The sequence below is a fragment of the Gymnodraco acuticeps genome, unplaced genomic scaffold, assembly GCF_902827175.1.
Source record: "Gymnodraco acuticeps unplaced genomic scaffold, fGymAcu1.1, whole genome shotgun sequence".
In the NCBI taxonomy this organism is placed as follows: Eukaryota; Metazoa; Chordata; class Actinopteri; order Perciformes; family Bathydraconidae; genus Gymnodraco; species Gymnodraco acuticeps.
The window spans coordinates 5,434,616-5,454,738 of NW_022991216.1; the positions used below are offsets into that span (position 1 = coordinate 5,434,616).

Here is a 20,123-nt window from a genome sequence, read left to right on the forward strand (position 1 = left end):
GGGTTGGGAAAGGCTCGTAAATGTAGGCTATCAGCAATATCTCAAGTAAAAGTAATAATTATCCATTAAAATGTTCCACGTATGTGTCTATGGTTGATTTCTACTGCTTGCATTTCACTGCTAAAGCTGTCTTGGACTATTTTTACTCATGTACACATTTTTGGGTAGTTGAATCTACAGCAATAGCCTACATTATATTATTTATTTGGCTTTATTATAGGTAGAGAGCATGGACAGATGTTAAAGGTGCAACTGTAAGAGATTCAAAATGGGACCAAAACAGCTCTGTTTTCAGCTTTGTTACGATGCATTTTCTAGCTGACCCAAGAGGAGGTTTTAAAGTGTATTTAGCTTAAAATGCATAATTATTTCTCAACCCATGAAGGAACATTTCAGCCTTCAGTTCAACACAAATATTTAAAATAAAATCAGCTTGTCAAGAAATGCACATGGTTTTCTTTGCACAGGAAGGGGGAAAAGTACTAAAAATATAGCTGTCAGAAAAATAGAGCAAAGTAAAATGTAATTGCAAATGTGGCATAACATGGAAACACTTAAGTACAAACAGGGAGCTTACTTTTGTTTTTAACTAAAGTACAATAGTCTAACTTGAGTAATTGAACTAAGTTATATTCCACATCTGACATAGACTTAACAATACTATAGAAGATCATAGATTTATTTTTGATGTAATCACTTTTATTTTTGTCCATAAAGGTAACTAACATATCTGACACTTACACCACTGCTGAATTGTACAATTATTACCAACATTCCGTTTTTTGACATTTGAACATTTAGACATTTATCTCCTCTACTTTTTGTGATGGTATGGTTATGTGATCACGTGATTTGTGCGGTCAATGCGGTAGGCTCCGGAATGCTTCGCTTTTGACGCTAGAGCGGCGAATGCTCCAGAGATGCTCCGCACCGCTGTACCGCTTGTGCCGCTGTAATCATAAAACAGGGTGTCAATGAGCATGCGCAAGAGAGAAAGTGATAGGACTCTTTAATTTATGTCCCACTGTTTGCCGGACGGGCCGAGCTCTGTAGGTTTTTTGAAAAGCGGGGAAGTGGCAGCGTTGAACGGCCGCACAGGGTGGAAAAAAAATCCGCGCACCCTCTGTTTTGTCGCATCTTTGGTGACGTCCAATAATCGACTAGCTGTGAAGTCTCCGGGGCCGAGGCCTAAAGACTTTTCTTTTTGTAACGCATACACATTTTTTAGTCACCATGCCTGGATTTCGGTGCCCGTTTTGACCGGGTGTAAACCGATGAAGCACTTTACTCTGTGATTGAAGAGGAAACGGTGGGAAACGTTAGCCAGCTAATTGTAGCTCCTGCTAACTGCCAGCGAGGAAGTGAGGAACGAAAAAATGACATCTCGGAGGTAAAGAGGGGGGTAGGTGGGGGGGCTGTCTGGAAACAATGTATACTAAATGTGTTAGCTGAGCTAGCTAACTTTTAACTTAACTCAGCTGTATGGGGGTCCGTAAACAAGCTCCGAGTGAGCCGACGGTTCTGGAAAAAAAAAAAGAATAGCTAGTTTGCTAAAGACCCTTTCATTTAGCATACACCGGCAGATGTGGAAGAAGTACTCAGATTGTGTACTTGGGTAAAGTATCAGTGTATGAAAAAGTCCTGCAATCAAAGTCTTACTTAAGTAAAAGTACCAAAGTATTGGCATCAACGTATACCTAAAGTACCAAAAGTAAAAGTACTTATTCTGCAGATTGGCCCATTTCAGAATAATATGATATGTTTTGATTGTAATAATTGATGCAATAATGTGTTTATCAAAGCTGGTAAAGGTGCAGCTAATTTAATTTAAAGGTAGCTTGTGGATTTACTCCAGGTGTAACTAAAGTCCTATTTTAAGTGTTGATTATTTCATATCAAAGTACATATGCAAAGTAACTACATAGATAGATAGATAGATAGATAGATGCTGTAATCATCCCAAATTGGGAACATATTTTTGTAAAAGCAGCAGTATTGTCAAGCATTACACATGAGTTAACATTGTTTAAAGATAAAATAAGATACAAATATTAGGTGAGGTGTTGGTGCATAAGGATCATTAGTACTGAACTGAAGTTGTTGGAACAGGAATGAATACTTGTACACATAACACTGAAGGGGTATTATATTCTCATAGAGGGAGACTGCATGCAGTGTTAGGACAGTTGTGAACAGAGACAGAGCAAAACACTGGCTGAGTCTCATGGAGGAAGAGACACAGATATATCAACCTAACAGACAGATAGTCTTGGGGGAAAAAGACTGGGAGAGAAAAGATGGACAAGCACACAGGAGCCTCAAATATTAAGAAAAGAAAAACGAGAAAGAGCAATAAACTAAAGGGAGATTTGAACACACATAACAAGTGATATGGTTGTATATTTTCTGTGTTTTATTATGTTGAATGTTTAGGTCGATGCGTGTTCTGTGTTTTATTTGTGCTGCGGGACACATTTCCCCCCGGAAACAATAGAGTTGAAAGGTGTTGTTATGGTGCTGCTTCAGTTTCAGAAATGCCCTTTTTAGTTGCATTATCCAAATAGTTAAAAGAGAGAGACTCGGAATGAAATGCAGTACAAGTTTTGAATATCATCTTTCACTTTACCCATAAGCTGATTACTGTGTTACTCTTTCAGGTGGTTTCACCCAAACATCACAGGTGTGGAGGCTGAAAACCTCCTGCTGACTCGAGGAGTGGATGGAAGCTTTTTAGCCAGACCCAGTAAGAGTAATCCTGGAGACTTTACCCTCTCAGTGCGGTAAGTGATGAGCACACGATGCAGCATACAATACAGAAAATACAGTGGGATACTACTGTGGCAACAATTTAAAATAAACTTTCTGGTGCTTTTTACTAATCCTTATCCAAATATAAACAAAACGGCGATAAAACTGGCTGAACAAAAAAAACCAAGTCGTAAATGTTGGATTACCTTAATAATTAGGCTCAGGATCGGACAGAGTGAATGTTCCACCCTAACTTAATTATTCCTATTTCAACGTTAAATAACAGTGATTGTGCACATCTGTTTATGTGTAATCAGCATTTTGGCTTCCTTCTAATTGTTAAATTATAACTACTTCTCTTTTAGAAAACCAATATGTCTGATCAAAATGTTTTGATGATATAAATGGATCATATCATGTCTAATTCAAAAGGACTAGTTTGTAGTAATAAAAACCACAGATAATTATCAGCAGTCTCTGCAGTTCCCCTCAAGTCTACAGAGTATTTAACTTCATTTTGGATCAATGTTTTAATTTGATATCCCTAGACACGGTTTACACCCCCTGTTCAGCACTAAACTAACAAGGAGACAGAGGTTTTTATTAACACTATTAATGAATGCCTAGATAATGGAAACAAAACACCCCATATCGTCTTGGGAAACCAGTGTTATCCAAAGAATGAAGACTTTTTAATAATAATAAAAAAGTTTGTGGTTGTATCTCAGGCCCTGTGGAGTCATACAATTTAACGATGACGTATCATTAACTGAATTTAGACACAGCCAATGTTATTTTTGCCTCAGTCTCATATTTTAGCAGCACAGCCTCTCATTTCTCACCATATTTACTTCAAAACTCCAAAGTAAGTCGTGCTGTCTTGTGGATCAGAGACATCGTCCCTGCTGCTTCAACCAGCACTTGTCCGTCTCTCGTCTTTTGTGCTCCTTCTGCCAGACTTAACCAGAAGTCATTTAAGGTTACATGCTGCTGAGCTTCAGATCTGCCTCAACTTCTCCTTTTCTATTTTCCGAGATACTGCTGATCCCTTACAATGACTCAACACGGTTTATGCAGTCTGTGTCTGGTTTGTCTCAAAAGAACGTGGTGCTTTCCTCTAAGAAATTCTATCTCACTTTGACTCTGACAGTTTTGTGTCTCTCACCTCTCTTGTACATAACAGATGGCAACCATGTTGTTGATGGTGCATGTGACTTTGTGTTAAACTATTTTTTATTTTGCACTCTACATCTGAAAGGCTGCAGGCAGTATACAATAGTATCGTTAAGGCTACAACTAAGGATTCATTTCTTTATTGATAAATAAATACATTAATCTGTCAAGTTGTTTTTAAGAGCAACAGTTTAACACCCAAATCAATTCAGTTCAAAATGTTGCTAGACAACAAAAAGGGACGAATGTCACGTTTGAGATGCTGCAACTAAGTAAAGATTAGCTTTCCTGCTTAGAAGACATTAGAATCAAGTATTAAAATAGTAGCATATAAACCCGATCAGCTAGCTGTTTCATCTCGACCTGCAATTAATAAAAGAGGTCTGCCAACTAAGATGCATTTGGAGCCTTCCACATTAAACTAAACACCATGTGCTATTATCATTTATCAATAATGCTACATTGTCTGCTTATTTGAGATGATTTTAAGAAGATGCTTCACATATTGGTTTGATTTCTTTTTTGTTACTCCCTGTTGGAGTCTCTTTTTGTCCCTGACGATGGCGCTGTTCTTTCCCCTTGATGGAAACATTTCTCTAAATGATTCTGCTTTTCTTTTTTTCATAGACGAAATGGAGCCGTCACCCACATCAAGATCCAGAACACAGGAGACTACTATGACCTTTATGGGGGGGAGAAGTTTGCCACTCTGGCGGAGCTGGTGCAGTATTACATGGAGCACCATGGCCAACTGAAAGAGAAGAACGGAGACGTTATTGAGCTCAAGTATCCTCTCAACTGTGCGGATCCCACGTCAGAGAGGTGAGCAATTACGCTGGATATTATGTTTTTATTAGGGATGTAACGATATATCGCGGTAAATAAATGTCTCAATACCGTCGTGAGACTGACAAAATCTACCGCGATTTTTTTTATTTGTTTAAAATAATTCTTTTTAAATAATTTTTTTTTTTTTTAAACCTTTATTTAACCAGGTAGTCCCATTGAGATCATCGATCTCTTTTTCAAGGGAGACCTGTCCAACATGGCAGCAAGTAGGTTACAACATGAACATAAAACAACAGATAACACAAAAGGACATCGTATTTACAGGGCTACATGTACATACCTAGAGACATTGACAAGTACCAACAGTATATGTATATCTCACCCTGTCAATAAGCCTCACCTTCTTGGCAAAAACTGCATTGTTTTTGAAGTGGTGGAGAGACAATGCACAGTTTGACCCACTGCTGTTACCCATGGCCAAAGCATATCTCTCTGTCCCAGCAACATCAGTACCAAGCAAGAGAGTTTTTTCCACAGCAGGGGATATTGTAAACGCCCAAACATCCCAGCTTCTACCTGGGAATGTGGACATGCTCATATTCCTAAAAGATAACCTTGATGACGCTGAGTGAGTGAGTGAGTTAGAGTTGAGTTACTTGAAAAACTAAAGAGAAACTTGATTTGTTCTATTGCAGGGTCTTATTATTATATTGTTGACACTTTAAAATACTACTATCCTACTAAAATTCTGTACAAATCAGATTTATTATTTAATAAAGAAAAAAAATTCAAGTAAAAAAAAATATATATATTCACATGTTTTCTTTATTTTTCAATCCCGCGATAAATATCGTACCGTGGACTTTTTATCGATATTATCGTACCGTGAGTTTTTGGTATCGTTACATCCCTAGTTTTTATGCCTGAAGTATGTCTGTTAAGAAATGATCAGCTTGGATTGATTTTACAATTTTGTTAATTAATTAAAGATGTTTGGTGTTCAGTTATATAAATATGATATCACTCAATGTTCACTAGCAGTAGCTATAGTTTTGTACTGCGGTGTTTAACTCGGGATTAACTTTATTTATGGCATTTTATACTGTAAACAAAGGTAAGAAATATAACTTTTTATTATGCAAAGTACAGATTAGTTTTTCTATCATTCTCCATATTTAAAAAAAAATTGGAAAAATGTAATCTTTCAGATAGTATTACGTCTATGACCCTTTTTCAACCAAGCTTTTAAACAATAAATAGAGTGATACCATTAACGTAGTAAAGTACACGTTTATTCCAATCCCTATTGGCAGCAGGAGGAGTATTCTTCAGTCAGTTGAGTTTGGATGAAACACATTTTCCGCTTGTGTGTCTTTTTGCCAGATGGTTCCACGGACATTTGTCAGGCCGCGAGGCAGAGAAGCTGCTGACGGAGAAAGGGAAGAACGGCAGCTTCCTTGTGAGAGAGAGCCAGAGCCACCCCGGGGATTTTGTTCTGTCAGTCCGGACAGGAGACGACAAGACGGACAGCAGTGACAACAAACCCAAAGTCACTCACGTCATGATCCGCTGCCAGGTAAACACACCCCTCATCACCTCTGTGTTCGCTGAATTCCTGTGTTTAACAGAAAGAAAACTTGTAAAATATATGTAGAGACACCTAAGAGGGTAAAGGATGTACCTCTGGGAAGAGTCAAGCTAATACAAGTAGAACCAATCCCAAGTGCCTTCATTTTCTTGAGTGGAACAAGTTGGTATAAGATTTATTTTCCTACACGTGGCGTTTGGTTACCCTGCAATGTTCACCACTTTAAAATTGGTACACAAGATTTTGAAGAAAATGCATACGCTACTTGTATGTTACTGTAGCAACAGTTTACAGGGTCAAATATGAAACAAGGCAGTTATATTTAAAAGGATTTAGTATGATCACTTCCTGAGCAGAATCTACATTTAGCCACAGAAATTTGTCGTAAAAGATGAGTTCAGTGGAAACAAAAGCAGAGCCTGTGACTATGGCTACAACCTCAGACACGGGTCATTACGTTCATGCAGTGGAAGACTCGGACACATCTGTGCTGGAAGAAAAAAAGCAAGGGGCTCTCAGTATAGTCTGTCCTCTCACTGTTGACGTTTTGGAATGGGGACAAATAGATCAGGGTGGCGCAGTGGTCTGTGCATCTGATCATCAGATCAAGGGGGGTGCTGGGGAACTCCAGTTCGAAACCCGCTCCTGCCGCCTGCTGCGTCAGGCCGTTGTGTCCTTGGGCAAGACACTTCACCCGGATTTGCTCCTGTGGGTATTGTCCACAGTACATGTATGATACTAATGTGTACTTGTAAAAGCGCCTCGATGACTTCGAGGCGTGAAGATGGACGGTGTGGCGCAGTGCGCTGTGCAATGATCATCAGATCAAGGGGTGAAACCCGCCGCTGCTACGTCTGTAAAGCCATTGTGTCCTTGGGCAAGACACTTCACCTGAACTTGCTCCTGTGGGTATTGTCCACAGTGGTGACCATTGCATGTATGATATGTGTAAATTTGTAAAGCGCTTTGAGCATCTGGAAAAGCGCTATAATAAATGTAAGGTATTATTATTATCAATACTCACATATTGCAAATATTGAGTGCACAAAATGTATCCTCTGTGATTTCTCCTAGACATCTAGTGCATGTTAAAGTTTGTATTGTACGATGTTGAGACTAGTTCCCTCATGTGGATGTGGTTTCTTCTTCAGCATGACCTGAAGTACGATGTGGGCGGGGGGGGAGAAGTTTGACTCCCTGACTGACTTGGTAGAGCACTACAAGAAGAACCCCATGGTGGAGACTCTGGGCACCGTGCTGCAGCTCAAACAGGTACCGCCAATGTCTGCTTCAAATACTACTTATACCAAAATCTAAGGCTACATTCTCCTGATTGTACTTCCCGGTGCTGACCCCTGCTCTCCTCCCCAGCCCCTGAACACTACTCGTATTAACGCTGCAGAGATTGAAAGTCGAGTTATGGAACTGAGCAAGCTAGCGGAGGCCACAGACAAGGTCAAACAGGGCTTCTGGGAAGAATTTGAGGTGAGTGGTTCAGTTGTTGTGTTACACTAAAGCTGTCCTCTTTGGTCAGTTTTTTTCAGTTTCTTACCATAAAAGTGCTAAATTGTCAAGTGCTGTTTTTTTTTAGATTTGCTACTTTTTTTTATATTCTAGTTTAGAACTCTTTATTTTTGTATTATTTTCTACTTTGTGTGTTATTACCTTAAATATCAAACGTGTGGGTTAGAGCTGCAACAATAACTATTTTGATAATCAATTCATCGTGAAAGTTAGTTTTCATGCTAAAATGACAGAAGCTCTTAGAGAAATAGATTTAACGATCAATACATCAGGAAATCTATATTAATTAAAATACCCTATTGTTACTTTGAAACAGCATGCTCATACACTATGACTGCTTGACTCTCCTCTCTTTTTCCATCCAGACCTTGCAGCAACAAGAGTGTAAACTGCTCTACAGTCGCAAAGAGGGCCAGAAAGCGGAGAACAAAAACAAGAACAGATACAAGAACATTCTGCCCTGTGAGGAATCACTGACTGCTCTTTCTCTATAACAACCTTTCTCTTTCACCTCAGGGTTTTTTTATAAACTGTACTGTTTCTCTTTCTCTTTCCAGTTGACCACACACGTGTGGTGCTGAACGACAGGGACCCCAATGAGCTAGGCTCTGACTACATCAATGCCAATCTCATCATGGTAGTATCTGCTGTCATGGTAAACCCCCTATATACACCCATCATTCATTCTGTACTTGATAATATGTTTAAAATGAAGAATTGTGTTGATAAGTCTTTCGGTAGCTTTTTCTGCATATGTTTTCAGTTTGTGATCTTGATTTTACTCCATATGTTTTTATTTCTGTTCATTGTCAGTAATCCTCCGTCTCTGTTTGTTTTGTCTGTGTGTAGCCGGAGCTAGACCCAAAGTGTAACAGCACAAAGGTGAAGAAGAGCTACATCGCCACTCAGGGCTGTCTGCAGACCACCATCAGTGACTTCTGGAGGATGGTGTTTCAGGAGAACTCGCCGCGTCATCGTGATGACCACCAAAGAGGTGGAGAGGGGGAAAGGTGAGCAAAAACAAAGCAAAAAGTTAACCATAAAACCATTAATACTTTATGGTGTCCTGTCCTGTTGTTATTCCTGAATACTAGCTGAGCAAAGTGCAGAACTTTGTTGCAACAACATATTTCCAGTCCAGCTACAGTCATTATCAGGTTTTGGTGTCAGATCCTCTACTTAGAAAGTAGAAATAACATGGTGAGATAGAGGGATACAGTTCAAGTTCTTAGTACCTTTTCAACTCTGCCCATTAAACAGAGGCATCAGAGGAAACATGTCATAGTGAGTTCTATTGTTTTTGTGTGTCTCAACAGAGTAAGTGTGTGAAGTATTGGCCGGATATGTCGTCGCTGAAGGAGTACGGAGCGATGCGCGTTCGCAACGTCAGGGAGACGGCTGCACACGACTACATCTTAAGAGAACTCAAACTGTCTAAAGTTGGACAGGTATGTTTTTTTTTTGTTTTTTTTTAAACATGGATAGAGAAAAACATTTATTTCCAAATATCTAGCCAAGAAAGTGTAATGTATTGATATGAGCAAAATCGTTTTTCTTTTTTCTTTCTGTGCCATAGATCTCTATTGTTGTTCAGCTAGCCACCCTGGGGAGACACACACTGTTGTTTATTTTTGACTCAATCCAACACACAACGTCCTACTGACCCAAATACTCACTAGAGCACCAAATGTGGAATAATCCATAGCTAAAAATAGTCCCCAACAAATGCACTATTTATTCTTGGTTGAGTGACTTTTGCTAACAACTTCAGGAATCGTTGGGCTGAGTGCCACAGACAACGTAGAGAATGAATTAACAGACAGACCCGCATGTTGGTTTTTGATTTTACATGGGGATTTGTTGACTGAAAAAAATATATAGAATTTGCAAGCCTTTCCTTTTAGGGACTTCTGTATTCATGTATTGATTACTATACATTGAACTGTATTTTGAAAGTTGTTCTCCACATGTTTCCAGGGCAACACAGAGCGTACAGTGTGGCAGTATCACTTCAGGGCCTGGCCGGATCACGGGGTCCCCACAGACCCAGGAGGCGTCCTGGACTTCTTAGAGGAGGTCAACCTGAAGCAGGAGAGCATCCTGGACGCTGGGCCTATAGCGGTACACTGCAGGTACAAGCACACTAAAAACACTTAGACAAATAATTTAAATAAATCCTCTATAAGTGTGCATAGAGGAGACATGTTAACTCAAAGATGTGTCTGTTATTTTCTTCAGTGCAGGGATCGGGCGGACAGGAACATTTATTGTGATTGACATCCTGATAGATGTGATCAGGGAAAAAGGTGAGTCCTGCAAATGTACTCTTGGCAATACAAATGTCTTGAATCAGGATAAAATCCAGATTTAAAACATTTCTTAACCTACATGGGTCTTTGTGGACCAAATCTGACTACCTTCTGCTCGGGTGGTCAAGCACTTGAAGCAGCTTAGTATTTGCCAAAAACACCAGAAAAAGCTGTTTAGTTTAAAAAAAAAAAGAAAAGTACTTTACTTATTAAGGCAGATTTGTTTTGAATTGTGGTTCTACGAGGTACTTCTCCAAATTCTGTTGCAAACTATATTTAGAATATTTCTACAGCTTTACTTCGCCTTTATCTGTGTTCTCTTCAAAACCGACTGAGAATTTTTTTTGACCAAGTCTTTGAAGAGAGCTTAGATAATGGCTTCAGTCCCCTGTCAGTAAGATCTATCTGATGGCAATTCACTTCAAAAAACCCTGAACAATCCCTAAAAATGACAATATGTACTATACCCTATTTACATATACTACATTTTTAGACTTTGCTGTTACTAATCCCTCCAATGTCACTTTACCTGGTATTTTAGTTAGCCTGCATGCTCTATTATTATTGCTTTACTTGCCTTTTATATCCCTTTAGTTACTTTTTCACTTGCTTTACTCAGGATTTTGTACTTGAGACTAATGCTGGCTTTGTTAATATAGCCAATGCTAAGGGTGTTATCAGTGTAACATATTGTTTGCCTGCTGCAGGGGTGGACTGCGACATCGACGTGCCAAAGACCATCCAGATGGTTCGTTCTCAGCGCTCTGGAATGGTGCAGACTGAGGCGCAGTACAGATTCATCTACATGGCTGTACAGCACTACATAGAAACACTGCAGAGACGCATAGAGGAGGAACAGGTGTGCAGCAGATAACAAACCACTTTTTCCATTATCGCTTTTTCTGCTCCTGCCCCCTGACCTTGCTCTGTTTTTCTCCTCTGCAGAAAAGTAAGATTAAAGGGCGTGAGTACACCAACATTAAGTACTCTTCATCTGACCTGACTGGAGGAGAGCAGAGCCCTTTGCCTCCCTGCACTCCTATTCCTACTCCCACCTGCACAGAGTAAGTAAAGGGTCGCTCTTTAACTGTTTTGTGTCAGATTTAAACCCCTTATTAAGAAAGTAGTGTGGCATTACAACGTGTAAATGTATGTTGGCAGGATGAGGGACGACAGCTCCAGAGTGTATGAGAACGTGGGCCTGATGCAGCAGCAGAAGAGCTTCAGATGAGATTTACCCTCGGTTCCAGGTAAATGAGTATCATTAAGCTCATAAAGGAAACTATATGAGGCAGTAAAGTGAAAAGCAAAGGCCAGTCATTGATAAAGCGCTGAGGGTGTTTGAATCACTTGTAGTTTAATATCTCTCATGATGAATTCTGCATAATTAACATTTTCACAGCTCAAATTGTATTCCTACATGTTTACCTTTTTTATTGTCTCCTTCAGGATCTTGATACCTGACAGTTTTTTCGCCAGCCACACCTTGACGCCTGAGACTTGACCGTAATGACATGGAACAATGGAAAAACACACACAAAAACACAAACGTGAGAGAGACCAGACACCAGGGTCCTCCTGTTCTCGCTCATCTTACATGAACATTTGCCCTCTAGTTGAATTCTAAACCACTGTGATGATCATCAGAAGAGCCTTTGAGAAGCCTAGCATGCTAAATCCTACTACCAACAGTTTTAGGACTAGCCTTTGTAAATCTCAATTCAACAAGGGCTGCAAAGAGCGAGCACTCTTCTCAGAGGGAAAACCCTAGCTAACCTTTGCTCATCTCACATATTTCTATGTTTTCTTATTTTAATTAACCAAAGGAAGGTTATGTAGGTTGTTTGTTTGTTGATGGAAGTGAGGAGTTTTCTGAATAAGGCCTGTGCCAAAACCATGAATGATTTTATCCACATTTCTCAGCCAATTAAAAGTCTCTATTTAGCCTGGTCAGTGGGAGACGAGACCTTATTTGTGGACTAAAGTGGGGCAGAATTTCCAGTGATAACGGTCTAGTTTCACTGTTATATATAGAGGTAATGTTTTTGAATGAAGAATGATTGGCATTGTAGTATAATACCATTTTACTGTAAAATTGTAATCTACTGACTAAACATGAATTCCTTTTTTTTGCGCCAGAACTGCCTCCAAGTGAAATCTTAATTCAGGCTGTTCGGAGTGTGAATTAACATTTTTTTGTTGTCCATAAAGTGCTTTTGTTGTTGGGATACGCATCGTCTGTTAGTTAACCATTCCTGAGCTCTAGCCGTATGCCCTTATTGCTGCACTTTTATTTAGCAGCCTAACAGTTACAGTCAAGCCTTGATTCACCTGGTGGATTTATAAACAATGTGGGCTTTAGAGGAGGGCCTTCATGCCTGCACTTCATTGTCAGTCAGTGTGAGGACGTATTAAGATTTCAGGGGAGTCTGTAGTATTTCAGTTTCTCAGATGCACGGCTGTCAAATTAACTTTGTTTTTTAACTTGTGCATATAACTTTTTTTCTTTTCATTCGCTTTTTTCGTACCATTGCCTTTTTTGAGCACCATATATGTACTTAATTTTAAGTCACTGTTTTAAGAAGCAATCACACATCTCTTGGCTTTGACGCTATAAATATAGTCATTGCTTTGGTTGAGATTGTTGGCCCTGTAATAGTTGGCACCTGGATTCAGAAGTTCAAACTTGTTTTGTCTTTTTGTTGATGTTACTCAAACTAAAACATTTAAAGGAATATATTGTAATTTTGGAAAATTCGCTCATTTACTTTCTTGCAAGAAGATTGATAAAAGAAGCTATAGCCAACAGCGGATTAGCTAACTTAGTATAAAGACTGGAAACTTTGCTTTGTCCAAAGGTAGCAAAACCACCTACCAGCACCTCTATACAGCTCACTGATTAATACATAATATCTATTTTCTTTAAACTGTTCACAACCAGATGTGAAAAAATAGGTCCAATGGTTTTGTTATCCTCAGAGAAAGCAATGCTTGTTGTTTCCCCCTGCTTACGGTCTTTATGCTGATTCAAGCTAATTACCTGTTACTTATAGCCTTGATATTTTTCAGCACCTCTTGGCAAAAAAGCAAATAAGTGTCTTGCCAAAAATGTGAAACTTCATTTAACTTCATGTTCACACTAAGCTGCAGTATTTGTAGAAAGTCTGGTGTTTGGATCTGTATTAATCTGGTAAGAAACCACAACACTCATTTCAAACGTGTTGACTAAGTATTTTATTTTTTGCCAAGCCTTCTAACACTAGCTTTGAGAAACTGCAGTCTTGAGACTGAACTTACTGTAACGGTGCTGACTCACAATCTCTCCATTAAGAAAAGGAAAGAAGCGACTCTCCTCTTTGCCTTGAGGGACAGTTCTCAACAACCACTGATCCAGGATTGAACAGCTTCTTTCTGTAACATTTGAAAATCATGAAATCAGTGTTTCTTCGGGGGCTGCTTCCTCCCATCGGAGGACTCTGCTTACACCCGGCTGCTGCTTCACAGCAAGTGTTCTTTGAAATGATTCCTCTGCTCCCGGGTGAACGCCATTCACTGACTGAGATTTTCTGTAGTCTGGTGTACTGTATGCAGTTTTATCGTCAAACGGATGAGTCTGTACTTGTCTCATGTTTCTTGGAGAGCTTGCTTTTTGGTGTTTTTTGTCCTGTGGTGTGTGTGTGTGTGTGTGAGGAAGATGTGTGTAAGTGTTGTGAGAGTGCCTATCAGCCATATGTTCTTGGATACTTTATTGTTTTTGCTTTTTTCTCCCGGATGATAAAACTGCTTTCCATTTATCATGTAAGCAATTTAGATGCATAGACGTGCCTTCTATGCATATGTGATAACTATTAAAAAAAACAGTGCTAATTAGTTCCTCCACCATTCAAGAACCTGTAACACTTAAATGTGAAATATTTCATCCTGAACAATAAAAGGAAAAAAAAGAGATCACGATGCAAACAAACTATATTTTTTAACATGTATATTGTACATGAGTACCTGATAGAGGAGAATGTACTTACTAAAACATATCTACTTGCCAATAAGATAAACTGTATGTATATTCCTACAGCCTTCTCTCTGTGACACAGGGAGGGACCTCTCACAAAGCTTAAGAGGTTTATTGTATGACTTTCAATGTAGTTAACAGTGTTAACTTCTCAATAACAATAAATGGCAGGCTAATGCCTCAGTAAGACTGTCTTTTTGTTTCTTTTTTTTTAGCCATTGTGCATTGTTCTCACAAAACACTTGCAATACTTTTTAAAATATATGAAACTTGTTAGGAGCCTACATTACATTTAATATGACATTTGGGGCTTTCATTCGTTTTTGTTATGCATCATAACTGAAAGGAGTGTGAGTAATGAACAAATATGAAACTTGCTGTATTGAATGGAATTTCAAGAGATGACATTTGATGAGGCCAGTTAAAATGTCTGTTGACAGGTGAGTGGTAAAGAAATAGTAGAAATGTCACTAGGCATTAGTACTGAATGTTCTAGTGAATATAGACGTTAAAGTACTTTTCAGGAGTTTTGAAGTGTATTTCAATAATTGATAAGGAAAAAAGACCAGGCATGTTAGATAAAGTGCAAAAAGAGTGTTAAAAGTAGTTAAATATTAAAGAGTGTAGTGCCGGTAGATAGGAGTCGGAGGCGGTGCATCGAAGGTGCAATGTTGACTTTAATCAGAAGCTGCAAAGGACATGTTGCTGCAAAGGACACAATCCTCGCGTCCGGGAGGAAGCACCACAGGGGCCGAGGAGGGTGGGGCCGCAGGAGAGGGTAGGGGGCCCTAACCAGGGCGAGGGCATCCCCACCGGGGGTGGGGGGCGGGTCGGAACGGGCCGGCATCCCCACCGGGGGTGGGGGGCGGGTCGGAACGGGCCGTCGTAAGGGGGCCGCAGTAGGCGTCGTGGAGAACGAAGAAAACATCCGCCTGCCGTAGAAAGCAGATGAAGGCATGGGCGACGTCCGAAACCGCCGAGGCGAGGGAAGAGGCCAGACAGGGTCCCGAAGCGCGCCACCCACGGCCTGATGAAGGCATGGGCGACGTCCGAAACCTGTCTTTCTGAAGCCGCCGTCGAGGTGGTGAAAATGTGAGAGGGTCCACACGAGGCCGACCAGACATGATCGAACCTCCTCAGGCACCAGGGAAAATCTCAAAAGGGTCGTACGGTCAAAAACAGGTGGGCGAAATTGTGAGAGGATCCACACGAGGCCAGCCAGACTAGGTCGAACCTCCTCTCCAGCACCACAAAAAAAGGGGTTAACAGTCGGATGTCAACCGACGAATGTCAATAGCAGCTAGTCGTTAGCTGTCGTCGTTAGCCGCTAGCTGGTAGTCTTCGGTAGCTGCTAGTTGTCGTAAGCTGTCAGCCGTTGTTAGCGGCTAGCTGGTGTCGACGGCCGCTAACCGTAAGCCGGTAGCCGTTAGTCGATGTCGTCGGCCCCGGAGCCTCTGCTAGGCGGCGTCCCTCTACCAGGGAAGGTGCCGCTACGTGTAGTGGCCAGCACCTCAGGGGTAAATCGCCGGGCGGCCAGGAAGAACCGGCTAGCTTCTTCGGCTAAAGCGCGGGGCTCAACACTTGCCGTGTTAGCTAGCGCAGCCTGGACACGCAGCCGCGACATGCAGCCGCACGTCCCGAAGAAACAGCCCCATGAGGTAGAAGTCGGGTTCTTCCATACCTAGCAGGTCGTGTATCGTCTCCGTGTAGTCGGAAGGCTTGCTGTCTTCCAGTACCGAGACGATGCGGGAATGGCGAGCGACGTCCTCAGCCATTCCGCGGGGGGTGCACCGAGCCTCAGTCCGTGTGCCCGTGGCAGCCACGGACGTCTTCCAAAAAAAAAAAAAAAAAACCTGGCATTTCGAGAAAAACTGAGTTTTTTGCCGCGTTCGGAAGCCTGAGGCCTGTACTACGAATCTAGTTAAACATACCCTTGATATACCGCACCAACTGCATAGTCCGATGTGTCTGTGGTAATGGAGATGGGAGCCGTGGATGATGGGTGCGCCAACAGGGCCACCTGAGCCAACGCGGTCTTGACTTCTGTAAAAGCAGACTCAGCTTCCGCCGTCCAGTCGATCGCCTGGATGGGGGTCGTACCCTTCAAAGCCTCATATAGCGGCCGCATAATGTGGGCGGCCCGGGCGATGAAACGGCGGTACAAAGTCACCATCCCCAGGAAATCACGGAGCGACCGGGCTGTGAGCGGGCGAGGAAACGCCGCGACAGCCTCAACCTTCGCCGGCAGGGGTGCTGCACCGCCTTTGGTGACGTAGTGTCCGAGGAAGTCAATGTCAAACACCCCGAACTGGCACTTTGCAGGATTGATTATCAACCCGTGTTGGCTGAGCCTCGTGAAAAGGGCTCGGAGGTGTGACAGGTGCTCTTCCACCGAAGCGCTGGCGACGAGTATGTCGTCCAGGTAGACGAACATTAACGGCAGGTCCCGCAGCACCGAATCCATCAGGCGCTGGAACGTTTGAGCAGCGTTCTTGAGCCCAAAAGGCATCCGCAGGAACTCGAAAAGTCCAAACGGCGTTATCACTGCCGTCTTAGGAACGTCCAGGGGATGCATGGGCACCTGGTGGTATCCGCGCACCAGGTCCACTTTAGAAAACACCAACGTACCGGCCAGATGTGCTGAAAAGTCTTGAATGTGCTGCACCGGGTAGCGGTCAGGTGTCGTTGAGGCGGTGATAATCCCCGCACGGGCGCCAACCGCCGTTCGGCTTGGGAACAACGTGTAGAGGAGAGGCCCAAGGACTGTCAGAACGGCGGACGATACCCAGGCGTTCCATGGTTGAAAACTCCGCCCTCGCTACTACAAGCTTAGAAGGGTTCAACCGCCGGGCCCTGGCGTAGACTGGGGGACCTTCGGTGGGTGACGTGGTGCTCCACCCCATGCTTGGTGGTGAGCGCGGAGAAGGTGGGTAGCGTCAGGTCTGGAAATTCAGCCAACAACCTGAGAAAAATGTCCGCTCCCGACAGCGAGCCCGACAGCCCGTCGTACGCCGCCTCGCCAAGTGTACACACGAGGGAGGAAAACGTCAAGGCATCAACCAAGCGTTTATTTTTAACGTCTACCAGGAGTCCGTGAGCACATAAAAAGTCTGCCCCGAGGAGGGGAAAATAAATGTCTGCCGTCACAAAATCCCAGTTGAACCGCTGTCCTCCAATACACAAACACATAGGCCACGCCGTACGTGCGAATGGGGCCGCCATTAGCCGTCATCAACCGCGGTCCATGTCCCCCACGAGCGACGTCTTCCCTCTACGCAGGAACAACACTCCGTTGAGCTCCTGTGTCACACAGAAACAAGCTTCCTGAGACTCTGTCGCTGATGAAGAGAAGCTTGTGCCAAAGCTCAGGGCCACTACTGAGCGCCGGCTCCTCCGTTTCCCGGAGGCTTGTAACTGAAGGGAGCGACACACTTATTCGCCCTGGCCCCGAACCGCGCGTGGTAAAAACACTCTCTCGGCTTGGTACCGTCACGTCCAGCCTCCCCCAAGTCTTCTTAACTGTAGAGGGGGCGTCACAGCTAGCACCTCTGCACCGGACTGCTGGGTAGCCAGGAAAAAACGGTCAGCCTCTTCAGCCAAGGCACGGGGCTCCGTAATGGACGTGTTGGCTAGCGCCGTCTGAACCCGGGAAGGCAAGTTGTGCAGGAACGTCTCAATGAACAAAATCCAGGGATCTCCCCCCCCTAGCAGATTTAGCATTTTCTCCATTAGCTGAGATGGCTTGCTGTCTCCTAGGCCTTGAATGTCAAGTATCTGGCGGGCCCTCTCCTTAGCAGATAAGCTAATGGCGCAATTCCACTGCAGCGGGTAGCTCGCTTTAAGCGTGCCGAGCCGTGCGGGGCCCGTTTTTGGTTGCGTTTCCACTTGGCCTAGTACCGGCTAGCGGGTCCTAATTCAGTTTTTCTGGCCCCATAAAATCGCGGTTCTAGGGCCAGGAACAACCAGGCTGAGTCGGGCTGAGTATGCTAAACTAGAGGAGTAGCATGAAGCTGCAGCGTCGGAGACAGCAGTTACAGGACTGCACTTGTAGAACCGCACATACAGGTCCGACGGAGCACGTCACGGCGGCACGTGACGGAACACGTTCACATGAACGCCTGAAGCCCCTCAATGGAGAGGCGAAGTCACGCCCATCTACTTCCGGACCATGGGACCCCGGAAGCGAAAAATTTACATTGAATTCAATGGAGAGAGAACACATATCTTTTGATCCCGTTTGAATTGTGCCACGAACTACACATATGATGTTTGTCAATCTTAAACAATCATTTCCATGTCAAAAAAGTCACATTTTGTCGTAAAACTGCTGAAATATAAGACTATGAAAAATACGCTACTACAAAGACTACAAATCCCCAATCCCATTCTGGGTCGCGTAAGTGATGCTCGGTGATTTATAATAAGACTCGTAATTAAAGCGAAGAAGAAAAAAGAATCTCATAACTGATTTATTCCCTCCAATAAATTATAGATCGCTAAAAATAAATTCACTTTTACAAGATGCCTGTGTGCTTTGTACCAGGTTGTAGTCATAAAAGTGATCATACCACTTGCTCCTTCTATCGATTCCCGTCTGATGAAAGGACCAGGAGTCGCTGGATCAGACATATCAGGTAATATCATAGGTAATATACATGTTGTGCATGTTCATGTGCATAGTCAAGTTAGCTACCTAGCTAGTAGCGACGAGTAGCGAGCACGTTAGTTAGCATTACATTACTTAGCCTTGTCATTTTTAGTAGCCTTACCATGAAGTTATTATTTTATTACATGAAGTAAACCAAAATGTTAAACAGTAACCAAACATGATGGTAAGTATTTCGTGAAACATTTGAAGAGTAGCCTACTGCGCCCTCCACCGGGTGCTAAGGAAGCAGTTCAGGGAGAGTCGAAGGCAGGCAGGGAGCTTTGCATGTCATTCTTCTGGACGTGTTTCATTGTGATGACAATCTGTTTGTTGGAAAGACAGTCGTTGTGTGCTTATTGAGAGAAAATTGTTAGAAGAGATAATTATTCAAAGTGTTGTTACTTTAAAGTGTTGTTACTGACCTTTTTTTTTTTTTATTTTCTTTACCTCACCTGTAACTGCTGAGACGTTGAGGAACATGCACACTGACCTGCTCTGGCAACCTGATTTCCACTGTACGTAATAGTATTTGGTTATGGTATATTATTTATATACATCAAAGGCACAATGCACCCCCCAGAGACACACATGTATTGAGTGTGATATTTTGTATAGGTCATGTGAAATCATCTTTACATACTAGAAAACTGTAGGAGCGGCAACTTGTTTTGGAAATTGAATTTGTAATATCCGATAATAAAGTTGATCTGTTTTCTTTATTCTTCTCTCTTCCCAGCTCCATCCATCACCATTCTCTGTTCCTGCAGGTCCTGCTTGCTAATCAATGCTCATATTTTTTTACACAATTACAAATAAAGTCATTGTATTGTATGACATGAAGTTGTGCTTCATTCGGAGTCAATAATAAATTAATTCTGCCTTCAACTGCGCAATGATTGTGGACTGCACCGACATCCATGTAGCTGCCCTCCAGTAAGATGAACCAAGCAAAGAGGGTCACCATCATGCCCAAGGACATCCAGCTGGCCCGCCGCATCCGCGGAGAGAGGGCTTAGACTGACCTGAGACCAGCACACCCAAACACAACAGCTCTTTAAGAGCCACCTACATTTTCAAAGAGTTGCAATCCTACGTTATTATAATGATTAAACTGGTTCATGTATCACTTAGTTTACTGAACCGTGATGAATGGAAGTGAAATGAGTGAGGTAGTGGTTTACTGAAGTTACAAAGACATTAATATATGAGTAACAGTAAACACAAGCTTCTGTCAATTATGGATCATTCCAACTATTTATATAAAATATGTAATAAAGTTCTAAAAACAAGTATTCGGTATATTCCTTGATAGCTTTTGGAGAAGGATGTTTTTAA

The 20,123-nt window shown here is 42.3% G+C and overlaps 1 protein-coding gene across 1 annotated transcript; it reads left to right on the forward strand.

Annotated features, from left to right (window-relative positions):
- The first annotated feature begins 939 nt into the window (after positions 1-939).
- ptpn11a (protein tyrosine phosphatase non-receptor type 11a) lies at positions 940-14,334 on the forward strand. Its single transcript, XM_034238941.1, is given in 18 exon segments — positions 940-1,390; positions 2,658-2,780; positions 4,549-4,743; positions 6,094-6,286; positions 7,450-7,473; positions 7,475-7,570; positions 7,670-7,783; positions 8,188-8,284; positions 8,380-8,477; positions 8,672-8,788; positions 8,790-8,829; positions 9,137-9,270; positions 9,800-9,954; positions 10,061-10,128; positions 10,839-10,990; positions 11,077-11,195; positions 11,293-11,381; positions 11,581-14,334. Coding segments are annotated over 17 exon segments (1,809 nt in total). The 5' UTR covers positions 940-1,376; the 3' UTR covers positions 11,363-11,381; positions 11,581-14,334.
- Positions 14,335-20,123: the final 5,789 nt, after the last annotated feature.